The sequence below is a fragment of the Armigeres subalbatus genome, chromosome 2 (assembly GCF_024139115.2).
Source record: "Armigeres subalbatus isolate Guangzhou_Male chromosome 2, GZ_Asu_2, whole genome shotgun sequence".
In the NCBI taxonomy this organism is placed as follows: Eukaryota; Metazoa; Arthropoda; class Insecta; order Diptera; family Culicidae; genus Armigeres; species Armigeres subalbatus.
In genome coordinates this window covers 459210938-459230646 of record NC_085140.1, presented here as the reverse complement: position 1 = coordinate 459230646, position 19709 = coordinate 459210938, and the positions used below count along the sequence as shown (strand labels likewise).

Below are 19709 nucleotides of genomic sequence, written 5' to 3'. Positions count from 1 at the left end.
TTCTCCCTAAAAAAATCATCTTTGGGGCGAACATACAGATTTTACGTACACTTTGTGTTCGAGAAGGCACAACCAGCCCTCCCCTACCTATTTCAAGAATTCCTTAAGGACCTATTCCTTGAATCCAATGAAATTATTCAACAAACGATACTCAGAGCAATTACCGTCTTGATTTTAATCACATATCACTACTCATCACAATTGAAGGTCAAGATAACTTGGGTTTTCCACTTACCCCATTCCGCTAGGGAAAGTGGAAAAATAACTCCCAAATTTCAAATATATTTTTATAAATTCCGAGCGGCTAAAATAGTATGAATTGCCGCACAGTTGGTGCAAAATGGATTGTTTTTGGGAGTCCATAATGATTGAAGGCATTTAGATCATTTAAATTGGTTTTACAATAATTTGAACATGAACTATCGATTTTTCCTTTTCCACTTCCCCCAGTGTACCTTAATTGCAATTTTTGCTTTTAAAAGTGCTTATATATTGTTTAAGGAAATTTTGTTTTATTTGTGGAAATTTTATATTTATTTATTGCTTATACCCTGATTTCTTTATTGGCAATTTTCTATTTTTTTATGGGAATTTTCTAATTGTTTAGGGGAAGTATTTATTTTAGTCGAGAAATATTGCTTCAAAAATTAGCTGATTGATAGAACAAATTTTATCAACATATTTTAAAAAAAATGGGGAAACGGTCCGATCTTGGTTAGGGGGAGAGGCCAAGGGGGAGGGGTCTGGACTTCCACCTGTACCTCTGCTATTCAATTTGATGCACAGCAACCTTATTTTAGTTTTGATTTGCATTTAAACTAGCCCTAAAATTGAAAACAATCGTTTAAGTTTATTGTTCAAGAGTAGGTAGCTCATTACTGGGTTAAATACTAGTTACATTTTCCTGATGCGATGAAAATATATAAATATAATTAATCTTATGATAATCTTACTAGAATACTATAAAAAATGCAGAAAAACCAAAAAAATATTATTGGCCAGCACTTTGTATGGAGCCGCCCCATAGTACAGATGCTGATGTCATATTAGAATCTTAGAGCCAAAACGCACCCGCAGGGCACATAACACATAAAACACTTAAAATCTTTCATATAATCTATTGTAGGACATTTTTCAACGATTATTTCCATTGCAATTTAATATTAACTATTCATTATCGAGCCACAATGAAAAGATTCGGAAAATCCATCTATTTTCACCTAAGTTCAACGAATTGCGATTTATTTACCTTAACCGTAAGATTTTCATTTATTACTCTACTACTTATTACTGCGTTCACCATTATTTCTTATATTGAGTCAGCTTGGCAGAAGAAAGGTCATGAGATTTCCAAATCACTTGTATACGCCTGCCGTATTCTAACGGAACTATCAAATCTATACTTTCGCCTGTGACAGAATAAACATGTTCGACTCATTTTGGATGATGATAATTTCCATATCAAGTGTTTTCGAAATAGCAATGTCGCATACTAGGATCACTCAAAAATCCATAGTGTTTATACCAATCGGTCAAACGATGAATTGAGATTAGGTATATCTGTGTGTATGTGGTTTCCAAAAATGAACACTCTTTCTGCTTCTGGTACGTAGCAACAAGTTACATTTGACGGGGAATGTGGTCTGTTTTTTGCTATTAAAAATTAACCCGACCGGTTACTGACAAAACAATGCTTTTTTTTTCAAAATAACCCGCGGCAATAAAATCGAGTAAAAATTATTCAGCAACAATGGTAGCGCAAGCATATTAATGATGCTTACAAACAAATGTGAAGGAAATAATGTGCTTTTATGATTTCTCGCTTAACTTTTCAAAAGGACCTAAGTAACATTTTGTTCATGAAATAATTTAAATAGCGCAATCAACAGAACAACATGAAAGCTTTTGATTGCAGTGCTCAAATTAATTCATGAAAAAAAATGTTACTTAGGTCCTTTTGAAAAGTTAAGCGAGATTTGTCTATTGTGCTTTTCTTGATACATTACATATTGAACGAGAAAGGCATCATCACCGCTAGGTGGAATAATCTGGATTTTTTTTATACTGGCTTCCACCATGAAACTCAACACGCATTTCTTTTCGTTGGAAACATAAATTTAAAACAATCCTGAGAAAAAATATTTTGTAGTCATCTTCATCATAATTTTCATCTCCAATTTATTTTGTTATCATTTTTCTGCAAGGTTTTGTGTGTCTTTTCTGTTATTTTTATACCATTGCTAGAGCGGAATAAAACTTAACCTTAGGGGAATCGCGCCGTTGTAAAAAATAAAACACCTTCGAAAAAAGCACGCTTCTCGTTCACAACAGAAGCGGGACTGCGTGAGCGGTCCAGGACCAAGCGAGTCCCGGAAGGTTAAAGTGTTACTTGGGCAGAGCTCTTGAGCGAGAGAATGAGTTGTTGACTAGAAATTTATAGAACGATAGAACGAATAGATGAAATAGTTGGAGTCTTCCATGGGTTAACATTTATTACGAGTTGGGAACTTGAAGTGTCCGCAAATATGAACGCTACTGTCCACATACATGGGGGTTATGCAAGCAGCATATCACTCTGTACATGCGCGTATTGTCGGGTCGTTGCGAGCATCGGCGGCATTAAATGATTATACAATGGAAATCTCGGTAAAGGTTGTTACTGGATGGATAACTGTGGTAGCATCTCTCTATTAGATTATAGGCGGGATGTTAAGTGAACAAAGTACAAGCGCCGTAAATCAATTAAGGTGATATTGTCGGCCTTGTATATGATATTGGGTGCGAGCGCGATTAGTCTAGCAGTTATTCTGTTTTCGAATGCTTAGAACGTGAAAGTATGTGTATGCTTTGGCAGGTTTTATTCTATAATTGTCCAGGGGGTTATTAAAACTATTACTAATTATACTCAAATTGGGCCTAAACATACTTTACATATCAAAGAATATGATGGCCAAATTTCATATAATTTGGTCAACAAAAACCCACCTGTCAATAATAGAACAAAACTTGCCAAAGCCGTCATTTCCGCTAGTGTAAAACAAAAGTGTTTGCGTTTTAAGATATTACAACAGATAGGTACTTTCTTCCGATGAGAAAGCTTATCGATAAATGTATAATAATTACATAAAGATTTTGATTTTATCTACCACAAACGCCCGAATGACATAGGCCCGAATTTCATTCGCCGTCGCGCACTTATTGATTCGGGTATTTGATCTATTCGGCAATTGGTCTTTCCAGGAATCTCGTTTTTCGGGCGAATTGAATTTGCAATATAACCATGAGAATGTATTCCGAATAGCTCCGACATAGTAATTTAACCAAAGTATACCATCAAAAATGTTGTGTAACGCCATCGGCAGTTTCAATGGACAAAATGGAGGTAAGAATGGACCACTGTTTCAACAACTTAGACCATTAATGGAATTTATTTAAGTATGTACTAGAAAACTAAAATGTAAGAACAAGAATAAACGTAGGCCCAATCTCACCCCAGGCCCATTGTCGGAAGCCAAAGAAAAAAAAAGCTGTTGTGAAAAGTTTTAGATTTTACTGTAGAGCAATTTTACAGGAATCACTTTATTGAAACAATTATGAGCATTCTTGTTCACGGTGCATGATCGGATAAAAGAACGGAATTGCAAAGCGATAAGAACACACACACAGGAAATCGTTGAATAGTATCACAGAAATATGCCGCTTCCAAAGAAATCAAATGATCAAAATTTAAACAACAAGTGAATCAATATATAAGTGTGTTTTGATTATTCAAACACATTAGGGTTTCATTGTTAGTAATTTTGCAACTTATCGTTAATAAAAAACTAAAAATCTGTTTTGAAATGATTTGCCAAAAAAATAAGCATACCTACATCGATCTGAATTTAAAAAAATCGTATCCATGACTCACTGTTATGAAAACACTGCGTAATGTGTTTATTTTTATCACATCTTTTGTTGCCAAATTGATTGGATGATTTCAGTAATGCTCCTAATGTCATCTTGTGATTCGCAATTTGGATAATAAAAAAGATTTTCCACTTGCCAAATATTAAAATAAATTTCATTGAATCGCGAATAACTTTTCTCGAAAATAGTCGCCTAATTTTGCCAAAATAACAATCCACTCAAAAAAGATGACATGTGCAATCTGCAGGAACGAAGCCTTCCACGGGCAATGCCGACAGAATCGTGCATTCACACATTTTGATTTTATGCTGCCGCGCACATACGCCATACAACAGTATCCATAAGTGCGGGCCCCTAATCGACATGCAAATGAACCTCTCTTTATCAATTGTTGTGGAACATATAGTTGTAGAATAGAATTATAAAAACTTCCTTTCTGACATCGACTAGCCTCAGTTCGCGCTCGGCAACAGTCCGGATAAGTCAGTGGTTCGGTTTCGAAAGCAATCCGGTGGATTAAAAGTGGATATAGTTTCTGTTTGTGCGCCTCGACAGAACACTGTTATCAGTTTGGATCTCACAGTTCAAAATGATTAAAGGTTATCGAATAGCCTTCTTATTATTGTGTCTAGTGTTATACTGCTACGCCGACGATGCAACGTGTAAGTGCAACGGAAGTTAAAAATGTTATACTAAGGATAATAATCAAATATTGCAACTATACACGATGAAATTTTCATTATGATTGTAATTATGGTCGTACGCGAGTCGAGAAAATTATGAAAGTGATGGAAGTATTTTGAAGACTTATTTTTAGATCAGTGTACAGTTCTGAAAGATTTATCTGAAACTATGTCACTCACGATGACGACAGAAATAAAATAAAGTGCTGATAAGAGCGAACGTCGTATTTTCTCATGACGATAAATTAGAGAAAGAAGAATACCAGAAAATATAAGAAACGTGCAAAAAAACAGTGCATTTAAGTCCGATGTTTTATCGTCTTTCAGCGGACAGCAGTAAAACAACAAGTACGCAGCCCACATGGCTCGATAAGCTGAAAAAGGATTTGCTGACCAACTATGATAGGAACGCCCGACCTACTCAGTATTACAATGTCACTAATTTGGATTTGAAGTAAGTGACTCCCAGGAGGCATTCAAATCGCTCGATGGACGGTAGGGTGGCTCAAACAAATACTTTTACATTTTTTTATGGACCTCCCACTTATTTCGGCTGGACAAAATTTTATTCAAATCGGTTAACTCATTGGAAGTGTATACGGAAAATGTACGGAGAAACATCCAAAAACAGTAATTTGGATCTAGATGACACAATATACAATAATAACTGTGATACTCATTCAGTTCTTGTGTAATAAAATACAGAATCTTATGCTAAAGCCGCGAGAAGATTAGCGTTTATCAGACAATGTTATTAACATTTTACTGAAGTGAGTAATTTATGTATTAGTTTTGTAATGTAAAACAAACGAAATTTGCTCAAAACACACTCCTGAGAATGCCAATAATTTTGCCGCGTAAACTCTAATCTTCTCGCGGTTTTCTGCACGACATTATGTATTAAAATCAGCAAGAGTTGAAAGATTATCATAGTTCTTCACCATAAATGGTGCCATTTTGCTTCCAATTACTGTTTTTCGATGTCTATCTATGCATTTTTTCATATTAACTTCCAATGAGTTTAGCACCGCCAAAACGTTGACCGATTTGGCTGAAATTTTGTCCAGAGCATTCGGGCATCAAATAAACGGAATAAGCGGGAGGTCCATAAAAATATTATAGTAAGTTTATTTTTTTCATAATAATATGAGCCACCCTAATAGACAGTGATACGAAATGGATATCATTGCATTTCTTTTCTTGTTTCTAAGGATGACCATTCGGCATGTGGATATCGACGAGGAGAATTCTGTCTTTTCAGTGTACGGATGGGTTAAAATGGTAATTATGAAGTTTTCTATTTATTTGCCTAAATGAATTATGAAAACAGATTTTTTTTAAACTATTACCAGTCAAATTTTTCTTGATTAATGACTTGTGAGGGAAGTCAGATTTTTTTTTAAAGATGTTTAATTTTCATACACATAGATAAGTTAGCCATTTTTAAGGTGTGTTCAAGGTTTTAAGATTCGGCTGCCGGCCCGGCATAGTTGATTAGAGAGAAGAGGTGTGAAATAATGCCAAAAGTAGATTCGATGAATACGGGGTATTTACAGTTATCCCATCGTTATTAGCTGGTTATGGAACAACTGCTCGCAAGGGCAGCTGTTGTATAATTGGTTACACGTCCGTGTACTTAATGGAATAGTGTGGGTTAAAGTCCCACGAGCAGCCGAATTTTTTTTTCGCAATATTTCATAAAAACACCTTAAAATGGCAAAATCAACTATGTGTTTCAAAATTAAACATCTTTACATTTTTTGAACTACACAGTTGTATCAAATGGCTATCATTTCATTCAAAAATTGATCTTTTGATAGTCTACAGTCTCGCCATCTCTGACTGTCTCGCCATCTCTCTCAGTAATCGGTGAAATAAAAGCTTTTACTGTGGTGCTATCGAGGTCTATGTCGATCTGCAAATCCGTTCTTCTGCATGCCATATCTCCTAATCGCGCCCTTGAGTGAAATATTGAATATGAATAGCAGGGGAAACTGGGGTAATAAGCACCCCCGACCCTTTGACGTTTTTATGGACATTTTCGGCAGATTTTCAGGAGTGTTTACAACAGCGCATGTAGTTCAGATCTCGAAACTACGAATCTAGCTGTAAACATTCTTGAAAATATGTCTGAAACACCACCAAAAAAGCCAAAAGGTCGTTATATGTACCCTAGAAAAAAATATATATATAATACTTAAACTCGAGACGCTCTGGCTTTCCTTGAATTCACCCAAGGTTGTAAGTGGATTAATGGCAGGACTGGAGAATCACGGTGATCATAAAAAGTACCGTGGACCGAAATCCGTACAGCACCGAAATCCGTCCAACTCATGAGATATAAGCAAATTGAAGGGGATTTAAGGTAATTAATTTATATATAATTTATCTTATCCTGTTCATATACTTGACATGGCCATTACGGCCATTGGAATGTAAAGTAGGCTTTGAAATTCAAACAACAACAAACGACAAAAAATTCAAAAATAAATCGTTACCCTAAAAAAGCAGATTTTCGGGTGCCATTTTTGCGCATGTTGAACAAACTGACTGTGTTTTAATAAGCAAATCTTAAAGAATAAAGTCATATCCGTGGAATATAAGTCAAAGAAATCACTTCTCTTGGTGCGTATTGAGCTATTCACAGTTGAGAAAATTATTTTGAGCTATTCACAGTTTCGTTTAAATCAATCGGTCTGCATTATTTTAAATATTTGGTCAGGAAACAGCTGTACGGATTTTGATTCATTGAATCAAAATCTGTCCACGATAGACGGATTTCAAATCAGCAGGCGTTTATTTTATTCAATATTTTATTGTAGTTTCCGTAGTTTGTAATGCGAACAAGTAAAACACTTCAAGAAGAGAGGCTGGTGCACCTGTATCAACGAAGAACGTTTTATTTGCTTCTAATTCGTATTTTCTAGAAACATTTACATATCTGAGGCTAAGCTAAGGCTAAGTATGGATTTCATAGCCCCACTGCATTAATAATTTCCAAATTGTTTTTTAAATTTGAATTTATCCTCTGTTCACTTTTTTGCTTCCAAGCCCTAAATAACACGATCACAGAATCAATCTAGGGACAACAAAAACAAAATTGGATAACCGGCACATAAGTACTTGTAATATGATGTACAAAAACTCAAACATGACTTACAGATTCTACAATTTGTACTAAATAATTCATTTGAATCGACATTATTCTCTTTTTTTTATTTCCAACTAGACAACCCTGCCCTGCGGTTTTTTAAACTTACGATCTTTTTTTTTTTTTTGAGGCCAGAAACCACTGTGTCCACTAATTGAACTTTTGTGGTGAACCCCTATTTAATATTTCGCGTCACACAGGCTGGAAAATCAATTGATGATAACCAACTAGGCATTATGACGCGTCTTCTGCCAGTCAGGTGAGATAGATTTGATAAAACCAACCACCCTTTTGGGATTTATGTGGTTAAGAATTTGGACCTTCGTTTATATAATGCAACGCAATTGCAAAGCAGATGCACCGATGTTTCACGTTCCATGTTACAGAAACAACATATATCACTTTGGACCAGGCCTATATTTTTTAAATGATATCTACTCTGACAGTGCCCACTATGATCGACATATTTTGCCTCATGCTTTATGTTTTATATTTCACTCTCCAAGTGGTTGAATGTGTTAGATTTCAATTCTATCACTTAAGACGAAGATCCTTAAAATTGTTCATTTTCGACACTAAGAGTGGAAATTCAACAATGGGACAAACAGACTTGATATTGTTTTCAATAACTTTTCGAACAAAGTTTGGTATTTTTTTTAATGTTTTCGGAAAATATGCATGAGAATAGATCGCTCTGTGTTAAAAACTTGAAATCTCCAAAAACAAACATGGGACAATTATGCGTAGAAGGGCAGTACGTACATGAGGTAGACCATATGATGTTTTTTATCCACTACTAGCTGTATGTACCCGGCCTAGCTCGGAATTGCCAGTTTGATTCGCAGTTCTTCAACCGGTCAACAGGATAATTGGGTTTTCTTATTGATACTCCATCATTTGATTAAAAGAAGGCAGATTTCGTTTGAAAACATTAACTGATTTTGAAGAAGGGAACAAACCCAAACCCAAACCGATGCTTTATTCCGGGAAAACGTCTATTTTTAAAGAAGGAATCACATTCAACATCCAGAAGAAAACACATTAATCATTGCTTTTCACTTTTTCAAATTATGATTTCGATGAAGGGTTGAGTTGATCAATAACTAAGCAATACATCTCCTACACACCCTCCCCTTTTTCCATCACTTGCCCACTATAGTCGTCTCTTTAATATAGAGAATGTGTGTGTTCCAAATTTGGTTGAAATCGGGCAGGGGGTTCAGAACTTAAGAAGTTACACTGAGTTGATCGATAACTTAACAATACCCCTTCCGCTTTTCCAAAGAGCATCTCCAACCCCCTATCGTCGTCTCCTTAAGACAAAGATTATGTGTTCCAAATTTGGTGGAAATCGGTCAAGGGGTTCAAAAGTTAAACTAAATTGCTCGTTTTCTTATGAATACCCCTCCCTTCTTTTCCGGAGTGCACCCCTATCGTCGTCTCCTTAGGGTAAAGAATGTGTGTTCCAAATTTAGTTGAAATCGATCAACGGGTTTAGAAGTTATGCTGGAACATACATACAAACATTGAGTTTTAAAGCCTGTCCACGTTAAATTTCGGACACTGAGACAAACGGATTTGTAGCCATTTTATCTCTTTGGATAAGAAGGAAAACCCGATGAAAGAATAACATAAAGCGGAGAGATTCAACTGTCGTGTAAATTGATCTCCTCAGTGGTTTGTGAAAATGATAAAAAAAAAACGCATGGGATGATGGGTGTCCGAAATTTAACGTGGACAGGCTTTATATATATAGAATATAGATAGATAGATCATTCTCTCTACATGATTTGACCACCTAAGGACATGAGGATCAACCGATGACTTTATAAGTCCATCATCAAATGGAAATTCACAAAACGTTTTTAAACATTACCTACATAATCTTGTTTGGAGATGATGCCGATGCTGTGTCCACAATTAGGGGACTAAAGGAAAAAAAAAACTATTTGGATCAGGTCTCAACAGTGACCATTTGAGCAACGTGGCTTTGGAACCTCTTTTATTGCTTAGAGATTAATAAAAACAAACTCGATTACCATGGGGAACATGAAAAGGGCCCGGAGTAGACTTTTAGTCTAGAGACTGCCCACGGTCACACAAAAAATAAGCTTTATAGCTTGATAGTGGAGGTGGTTGTCGACTGTAACTGCCTCGTAGTATTGCTTATCGGCTATGCAGTCTGATGACCAGCTAAAACGCTTTCCGACGTTTCGGTACATTTATTGGTCCTTTTGCAATGGATTAAAATTGGTTTAGAGTTTCGTTGCTATAAGTGTCCTTAGTTTAGTATATTGCTCGAATATTTAAAAAAAAAAAATACACTATAGATTTTCAATATTGGATTTTGTGATTTTTTCCCTGACCTCAATCAAAATTCCCTGACATTCCAGTCCAAAATGATATTCCCTGACTTTACAGGTTTTTCCAGGTAGTTAACACCCTGTTCTCTGATCAACATCAAGGAAGAGTGATCGGATCCGAGACCGTATAAATCATTCGCAACATTGATGATGTTATCCGTACCAGAGATCCGACCATGTTGAAAGGCAGCGTTGTCATACACTAGTGCTGTCCAATGAGAGCTTGAAGTAGCTCGAAGTTTCTCCCTGTTAAAAGATTTTATAGTGAAAAACACTCCAATGTATTTTCAGTGCGCGCGCTCCTGTGGCTCTGGCGTGCATTTTTGCCATGACATTTTGAAAATTCAAATATCCCTCTATTAGTTGAACTTACTTAGACTAGGGTAACCGTACCCTTAGTGGAGGTAGTGGGGTTTTAATGAGATTTATCATATTTATACAGTTTACGATGGTTTCAGTTGATCCGTCGTGCTTTAAATATCCTGTTAAATGCAACTTATCTTAATATTTCGCTTGAAAAATTGAAAATAATGATTTTCCTTCACTTGTCCTAAGGCGAGTTTATACCATCCCATTGAATTCCACCACTTAATTGTATCTTGACAGATACGTATTTCGACCTCAACAGTAAGGCCGTCTTCAGTGTCTCGTACTTGACTCGACTTGTGACAAGTGAAGACATTCCACTAAAAAGCTCAAAATAATTTTCTTATGATTTTCCTTAACAAAATTGACTCTCTTGCACCTATAGTGGTGCAACTGTACCAATAGTGGCGAGTCTCATAAGAAACCAATGGATAGCACCACTATAGGAACCAAAATTAATTTTTACCGCCACTAAAGGAACAATGTACCCATAGTGGAGCAAGCAATATTTGGTAATTTTTGATGTTAAATGACATCTATTTAATTTTTGTTAGCAAATTTATTAGTTTATCTATTGACTAAGACATTAAAGCAGTAAATTTCCCATAATTATCAATTTAAAAAAAAAAATCTCTTTTGTGGATCTACTAATACCTTTACTTTTGGTACCGTTGCCCTATAAAATAACTTAGATGGAGTAAAATCAAAGAGCAGAATTGTTTGCCCTGAATGATAGATTAGATAGATTTGCCGAGAAGTATAAAACTGAAGTAAAAACTGTAGTGCCGCTAGGAGACGGCAGGCGTGAAGATTTTTATATAGAAGTAGATTTATACTTTCGCTTCTAATTCTATCATGAACATATACGTTAGAGTGAGGCGTTATGGTCATTTTTTCAAATTCAAACAACTGCTCAGAATTTGGGCCCGATTGGTTGCTTCCTCGCTTTCCGCATCGCGTTTGTAGTTTATATGGAAATTAGTATGGGAAAACGTATATTTTATCATTTTTACTTCTAGAGGTTTCAGATCATCATAAACCAAGTACCACATTGTGTTAAAGTATAAGCCAAAGGATGCCGAATAACTTTGCTGAAGAAAGTTCGTTGCTACAACGTCCACGAACAAAGTTACAAGTGAAGATTGGCTGTTCAAACCATATGCAAAAAATCGTTTATTCTGCCAGCACTACCGAACTATGTGAACCAATAATTCAACTGTGTGTTATTTCAAAACTATTGATATTGTAGGGCTTTAAAGCTAATGGGATTTAATCTGAATCATTTCACAAAGCAAAAATTTCGACAAGAAGGAAGATAAGATTTGCTCTGTGACCACCATATGTTGTCCGGTAGTGCTGGCAGAAACATTGATTTCTTGCATATGGAACAGTCAATTTTCGAAGCGTAACAGCATTTTTTGTAGACCTTCCAGCTACGTACAGTGAGTCCAAAAAGTATTCGTCTAGCTGTGTGTTTTCTAGAAAATGTCAAAGATAGAATCGAGTAAGCTCAAAAAAATAAAACTATCGATTACATTGTGTAGTAAATTAATCAATTCATCTTTATTGTTAAAAATCAAACAGAAAAATAAAACAATAACAAAAACACAGGTAACAAAACATAACAATTCATTAAATACGGGCTCAAAAAGTATTCGTCTAGTCAGGTTTAGCGCGCTTTTGAAACGAAAACAGGAGTTGTAGAATGGAATTCAATATTTCGTTGGATTCCCCTGTGTATCTATGACGGGCTGTAGTACTTGTGGCATGGAATTGACCAAATTAGTCGTAATGGGGGACGGAATATTCTTCCATTTATCTTTCAACACTAATTTCAATTCGTTGTTGTTGGAAATATGACTTTCACGAATTTCACGAAAAGTTTGTCGTCCAGAACCTTCCAATGGAGTTAAATTGGATTCATATCTGGGATCTGAGGAGACGTTTTGAGTTGATTGGGGTATTATAGAGTAGCTACAGCTTAGTACTTTGGGCTGTGTGCTTGAGGTAATTATCACCCCGTAAGATGTATGTTCCCTGTAAGCCCAATTTCCCAGCACTGGCGTTCAAATTTTCTTTCAAAATGCGGATGAACATTTTGTGATACATAATTCCTTCAATAATGTGAAATTTTCCCGCACCGGTTGCGCTCAAGCACCTCAGAGACCATGACGGAGCCCCCACCATGCTTTACTGCTCAAAAGAGATTCTGCGGCTGTATCTCAATATTCATTTTCCGCCATACCATACATCGGCCATTTGATCCAAATATGCTGTACTTGCTTTCGTCAGATAACATGACTTGATTCCGAAAGTCATCCTTCTTCCAGCGATATTTTTAGCGGAAATCGAGCTGTTTTTGATAATTTGATGGCTCACTTGAATTTTTTTCCGTGATACTCGCCCATTATACCCATACTTTTCACAGGTATTTCTGTTCGTATTGGTTCATATCTGAGCACTTCTTCTCTCCAACTCACTTGTCTATATGGGTGAACTCGTTTTTAAGGATTTTTTTTATTTTCCGCACAATAAATCGCTCATCGTTATCAGTTTACCATCGCTGACGACCACTCTGTTATTTGTTTTGATAGACTTTTGTGGCGCTGATGCGATCAATCACCAATTAAATGGTTGAATTCTTGCTACCCTTGGTCTACCCACATTTCTTGCAAAGTCATAAGTCAACTTGCACTAATTATGCAGGCGTAGAATAAGTTTTTTTTTATTTTTTACTCATCTTTTTACTTTTCCCAACCATGGTACTTCTATTTCCCGCGCCAAGTTCAAACAAAACAAAAACATTATTTGATCTGTCATTGAATATTGACAAAAATGTTGCTAGACATCACTAGAGTGTGCTAGTGTAACTACATGCGAATAAAACTATTATATTCGTGTTTCACTCGATTATTTTCTGAATAGACGAATACTTTTTGAGCGAGCGAAATTGACGAAATTTAGATATTCTCTACATACCAGAAAAAGTAATTGAAATTTCTATTTGTTTTTGAATAATAATCATGTGTTGATAAGTTTTCTACCAAATTTAGAAGAAAGTTTTTTGATTTTACTTCTATCACGCCCAAGTTTTACATTTTACTAAAGAATATGCAGCTAGACGAATACTTTTTGGACCCACTGTACCTTCTTCTGCAAAGTGTTTCGGCATTTTTTTAGACTATATGCTAACCAAGGTTTTCATAAATCGCTCTCAATAGATAACGAACAACGATAAAGAACTGTTCCAAATCATAACAAGCCATGATAACTAATTTATCAAACTTTTACACAAGTGCGAAAAAACAGAATCGGATAGAAAACCCCCACAGAGAAGTGATGATTTTCGCTTTGTTCTCGCTCATTTTGTTTTGGGGGTCTCAGCTGTGTAGAACAAGTTGAAATGCATCATCAGAACCAGTGCTCCCCCCGTTTGGAGTTATTTTTGAAAAGAAATTTATCAAAATATTTGTTGACGATCATTGAAAAGCAATGGTATCATGTTCGATAGAAATGCTGAATTTACTTCTAAATTATCTAAAAATTTTATTTGATACTCGCTTAAGATTTAAAACCGGGCTATAATAGAATGAATGTGTAGCTGCAACTTCCCGACAAATTCAATAAAAAAATAAATCTGGATGTAGATTTCATAGGCCTTCTATCAACGAAATTGTTGATTTTTGGGTATCTTGAAGGTGAAATCTCAACCGTCTAAGACGAGTTTAGTACTTTTCATGTAATTCTACTACGTTTTGATATCTTTGCAGATACGTATTTCGACCTCAACTGTGAGGTCGTCTTCAGTGTCTCGTACTTGACTCGACAAGTCGAATCTTCTTCTTCTTATTGGCATTACATCCCCACACTGGGACAGAGCCGCCTCGCAGCTTAGTGTTCATTAAGCACTTCCACAGTTATTAATTGCGAGGTTTCTAAGCCAGGTTACCATTTTTGCATTCGTATATCATGAGGCTGACACGATGATACTTTTATGCCCAGGGAAGTGGAGACAATTTCCAATCCGAAAATTGCCTAGACCGGCACCGGGAATCGAACCCAGCCACCCTCAGCATGGTCTTGCTTTGTAGCCGCGCGTCTTACCGCACGGCTAAGTCGAATACATTCCACTAAAAAGAGCTTAAAATATTTTTTCTGAGGTGAATTCTGTTGAAACATTGTACAACAATTGTACAACAATAATCTACAAAGTTGTCAAAGATGGGCATGGCTTCCATTTAGTTGTTGTTGCAATGAATTTCGTTCATCCCACTCAGAGTTATGATTTTTTAAAGGCTAAATCATGTCAAAATCACAAAATCGATTTGAAGCATATCTAAACTTCGACCAAAAGAGCTAAAATTTTCACCAGAGGTCTATCTTAGCATGATAATTGTGAATACCAGTTGGCCGGTCGATTTATGGATACTTTTTGATATTTGAACAGATCTAATATGAATGAATATCGAGTCTTCAAACTTTCTCACTCGCGATGGAACACGCTTACAAAAACCTCCATAAATATGAAAGCTTATTCATTAGCCAATGGACTCGAGTTTGGATTTTTTTTCGTTCAATTATGAGAGAAAGAATAATAGAAACACAATAGTGGATAATACGCCAATGGAAAATTACAAGTTAGCTATGAATTGGAAAGACAAAAATATCAAGTGAGTCGTTTACAAATGTTTGGCACGTTAAGCATGAGGAGCATGAAATTGATTTTACAGCACGAAAACAAAGATTTTGCCTGCGATCTGACCAAAACGGTTTCTATGATTGTCTAATAAATTTGCAATTTTTCAGAGTTGGCTGGACATGCGCTTGACATGGACCCCCGAGGAATACGGTGGCATACGTGCACTTGTGTTCCAGAGCTACTATCTGTGGGACCCAGAGCTGAACATACATTCAGTAACATTGGAATCGTCCGGCACATCGTTCATGGGCACTGCCAATGTTCGGGTAGGCCACGACGGCATGCACTACTGCACGGAACGATTGAACTTCAAATCATTCTGTGAAATGAACTTCCGTCGATGGCCCTTCGATAAGCAGCGCTGCTCAGTTCTATTGGGGAAAACAGCCGCTGGAGACGACGATGCGATCCGAATCACAACTCAGCCAGCGGAATGGGTGATTATGATGTTTTTTCTTTCGAATTTGGATGATTCTTATGATAATGATAATTTCAGGAACAAATCAACCAAGTCAGTCCAATGTGGCAAATTGTAGACATATCTGTCGAAAAATACCAAAATGCAATGGAAACCGGATATGAGAAGTACAACGGATATCAGTATGGAGTATTAGTTCAGCGAAAAGTGCAGATATTCAACAGTACAATAATTGCGCCTGCTATCGTTCTTATTTTAATGTCGCTGGCCTTTTTTTGGCTGCCACCAAGTACGAGTGAAAAAGTTCTTCTGAACTGTGTTAACGCAGCTGTAGTTTGCGCATTTCTACTGTACTTCACTATTCATTTACCATTGTTGGCCACAAGAACGCCGTTAGTAGGTACATTTATTTAAAATATTCATTTATATGAAAAGTATCAATTAACTAGTCATTACAGTTTTGTTTTTTAGCAACAGTCTGTACCTCACGGCATTTTCTCTGGTTTTGTCCGTGGTAATCATGAACATGGTGAAATCCAAACACAGAAATCCAATTCATCCATACATTAAAACATTTATTTCACTGCCGGCGGTTAGCGTGTTCGCGTGGACTGGCAGTAGTGCGAAGGTATGTAGAAGATTTATGATAAGAATAGAACTCATGCATAAACAACAACAAAAAACATATGCCATGGTAAATTTTTAAGTCCTTGGAAATGGTCCAGATAATAAAGTAATAGAGCTATGAGGGTTATACCCTTATTTTATCCTACTGAAATACTGAAAGCAAGAATTAATTAAATTTCCTATCATACAGACGGCAGCATCCGAAGATGACGATTGGTCCGGTGAGTTGAAGCACGACTCCTTGACGGAAGAATCTGGTTCATCGGTGGTAAATGAGGATACGCAGGTTCAACTCGGAATCCAGCGGGATTGGATACAATTTGCCCTCGTATTGGAACGCATTTGCTTCATTATTTATGTGTTCCTATACAGTGTTATGGCGGCTAGTTACTTAAACTGACTTTGTATGAAAATATAACTGTATCGAAAGAATTACAAATAAATAAAATTGTTATAAATAAGTATTTTTTTATCGTATATTACATTTCTATAAGGGATTTGAATAACTATTTGAATAAAATATTTCAGACTTGGAGTGATGATAAACTCAAATGGAACCCAGCTGACTACGGCAATCTAGAACTTTTCCGCTGCAATCCGGACGCTGTGTGGAAACCGGACGTAGTTCTGTACAACAATGCCAGAGGATCGGATAATCTACACTATGGTCAAACTAACGTGATCGTCTACAATACCGGTGAAGTATTATGGGTACCACCAACCGACTATCACAGTTTTTGCGAGTTGAATCTTCGTATGTGGCCCTTTGATCATCAAACGTGCATTCTGAAAATTGGTTCTTGGACATTCGATGGATATAAACTGAACTTGACAACCAGTGAAGATCCTGAGGTATGTTAATGAATGTTGAAAGCTAAATTGTACATCATTTCAATATAACTCCCACAGATCGATATTGGCGTCCCGAATAACGAGTGGAGCATTCGAAAGGTGACAACCGATCGCAACACGGTGTACTACAAATGTTGCAAGGAACCTTACATCGATATCCAATACAACGTCACGCTGCAACGGCATTCATCAACCCACAAGGCTATTGTAGTTAGTCCGGCATTCGTAATAATATTACTAGCCCTATCCGTGTTTTGGCTTCCTCCACAATGCGGCGAGAAAATTATATTGAACGGAATCATTGTACTCATTGTGACAGTATTCCTCATCTATTTTGCCCAGCAATTGCCAGCTATGTCTGGTCATACGCCGCTGATCGGTAATTTTGTCATTTTTTGGAGTCATCAACAAATGAAAAATTTGATTTTATTTTAATTTTCAGTAACATTCTACAGCTATACGTACTACCTGGTAGCCATCAGTACTATTTTATCGGTAATTGTACTCCGGATTACTCGTAGCAAGCAGTGTCATCTTGTACCGAGTTTCCTGAAAGGTCTACTGGACGGTTGTCTTGGATCAGTACTTGGAGTTGGCAACGCCGCACCATTCGAGGATGATAAGGAAGCTGCAAGCGGTGAATTATCTACGAATTTAAAACAATACGATTGGTGTCGTCTAGCAGTATTACTGGATCGATTGGGATTTGTGGTCTACTTGATAATTTTTGTCATTTCAATCATTTACTTCAGCTTATAGGCAACCTCCGTGTGTTCAAATTCGCCAGGTTGTAACTCTGAGAAAAGCAGCTTCCATTCTGATATTATAAGTATACGCTAGTGCACGTCACATTACGCTGTAATTAAACTGATCTGATTACCTTTTTTGTAAAATCATACTTTTGTAAATCCGAACTGACCCCCAGTTTTTTAACGATACTGGATTGATAAAAAGAGAAAGAGAATACCACAATTGATAGATCGCATTTATGATCATCTTGGTAGTCAGTATTCAGTAATATCATAGATCTGCGATAATATTCGTCATGACAAAAATAAATTTGTCAACAATCACCAACTCATCGAAGGGAAAACTATATGAATATGAAGGAACAGGCTCGAGCGAAGATAATGTGAGCCCACCAACCACGAATTCATGGTTATGACGGAATCTATGAGTGACCACCTGACAAAAATGATATTCGGATGCCTTCTTCTTCTTCTTATTGGCACTACATCCCCCACTGGGACATTGCCGCCACGCAGCTTAGTGTTCATTAAGCACATCCATAGTTATTAACTGCGAGGTTTTCAATCCGAGCTACCATTTTTGTATTCGTATATGGTCGGGGTTCAGCGAAATCGCACCAAGCGCCTTTTTGACTGACTTTGGATATATTGATCGAAGAATGATAACAGAAAGTAATTGAGGGGGTTAGAAGCAAAGGGGTGTAAGTGACATTTTAGTCAAAGTTGAGTTGGCTACAGCAGAAATGCTTTGGTTTTCGAGCTTTGCGGCAATATGTTGGTATAGTTTGTACGATGTTTATAAAAAATGTGAAAATTTATAGAAAATTATGAATTTTTTGATCTTGAATTTAATTATTTAATCAATAAACGCAAAGCGCATCTTAGGGCCGACGTCCACGTAGCGTCTTTTCGTAGGTGTACATCGAGAAAAACCGGTAACGCAGCATCAGTCGTAACGCCGATGCATATCTGCGTTATTTTACCATCTTAGCCTTATATCCTTTTTCCATAAAAAAATTAACGAAAAACAAGGTTGCGTTTCAGTCTCAATTCACACCAAAAAAAAATTGGAAAGGAAAAATGGGAAAATATTTTTTAAAAATTCCTCCGCGGATGGTTTTTGGCATCACGCCGCCGACACTTATGCATCAGCGTACGCAGCTACAATTTGGAAAAAGTTCATGTTTTTACAATAATCCAAGAAAAAAACTTTCAAAAGAATTTCTTGTGGATAATTAGGAAAAATCCAGTAAAGAAATTTCATGTAAAAACTTTGATATTACTTCATACAATCCTGATAAAATGCTGGCATTCAGAATGATTTTTGAACAATTCTCTCTGAAAAATTTTGCTACAAATTGTTAATGAAAAAAAAAACAAAACATCTCCAGTGTAAATTCCGAAAAATTTTCCCTAAAGCTCCGAAAAAAATTCCATGTGAATTCTGTCTGAAAATTCAAAACAGTCCCGTGGGAAATACATATAATTTTCGGTGGAAAAAAATGTTCATATTTTTTTTTACATTCTAATGAATTTCTTCGACAAGTTCTTTTGAATCTTCACCAGAAATTCTTATTCATTCCCAAAAGAAGTTTTTCGAACATTTTATGGAGTACACTTCGACATGTTCAGTCTCAAGTTAGCCTTGCGAGCAAAGGCTTAGGATTGCCCATCTGGAGATGGCGGGTTCGATTCTCGTTCCTGTCTAGGATGTTTTCGGGTGTGAAACATTCTGTACACCCTAGGTATAGTGTATCCATTGTACTTGCTACACAAGGTATATAATTGTGTAATGGCTGGCATATAAAAGCTTTCAATTTAAAACTGAGGAAATGCTAATAGAATATACTAAGCAGACCAACTTCCAGTTGGAATATGGAGCCATAGAAGAA

The 19709-nt window shown here is 36.4% G+C and overlaps 2 protein-coding genes across 4 annotated transcripts in view; one reads left to right on the top strand and one right to left on the bottom strand.

The window, feature by feature from the left end:
• Positions 1–19709, bottom strand: part of LOC134213840 (protein HIRA homolog) — a 296687-nt gene that overhangs the window by 45895 nt on the left and 231083 nt on the right. The window lies entirely within an intron of this gene.
• Positions 4368–17955, top strand: LOC134213839 (acetylcholine receptor subunit alpha-like 1). 2 transcript variants are annotated; one of them, XM_062693238.1, is made up of 7 exons: positions 4368–4571; positions 4920–5046; positions 5804–5873; positions 15279–15608; positions 15668–15989; positions 16048–16217; positions 16407–16710. In XM_062693238.1, the coding sequence occupies exons 1-7, from the start codon at positions 4499–4501 to the stop codon at positions 16614–16616; spliced, it is 1302 nt and encodes a 433-aa protein (XP_062549222.1). In that variant the 5' UTR covers positions 4368–4498; the 3' UTR covers positions 16617–16710. The 2 variants fall into 2 exon arrangements, with proteins under 2 accessions (XP_062549222.1, XP_062549223.1); XM_062693239.1 differs by lacking the exons at positions 15279–15608; positions 15668–15989; positions 16048–16217; positions 16407–16710 and adding exons at positions 16745–17068; positions 17126–17447; positions 17511–17955.

Bases quoted from the DNA above. Each gene is read 5' to 3' on its own strand.
- LOC134213839 (XM_062693238.1), top strand. From the start codon at position 4,499: ATGATTAAAGGTTATCGAATAGCCTTCTTATTATTGTGTCTAGTGTTA. The intron at 4,572-4,919 runs GTAAGTGCAACG...ATCGTCTTTCAG, and splicing joins CTACGCCGACGATGCAACGT to CGGACAGCAGTAAAACAACA. The intron at 15,990-16,047 runs GTACATTTATTT...TAGTCATTACAG, and splicing joins CACAAGAACGCCGTTAGTAG to TTTTGTTTTTTAGCAACAGT.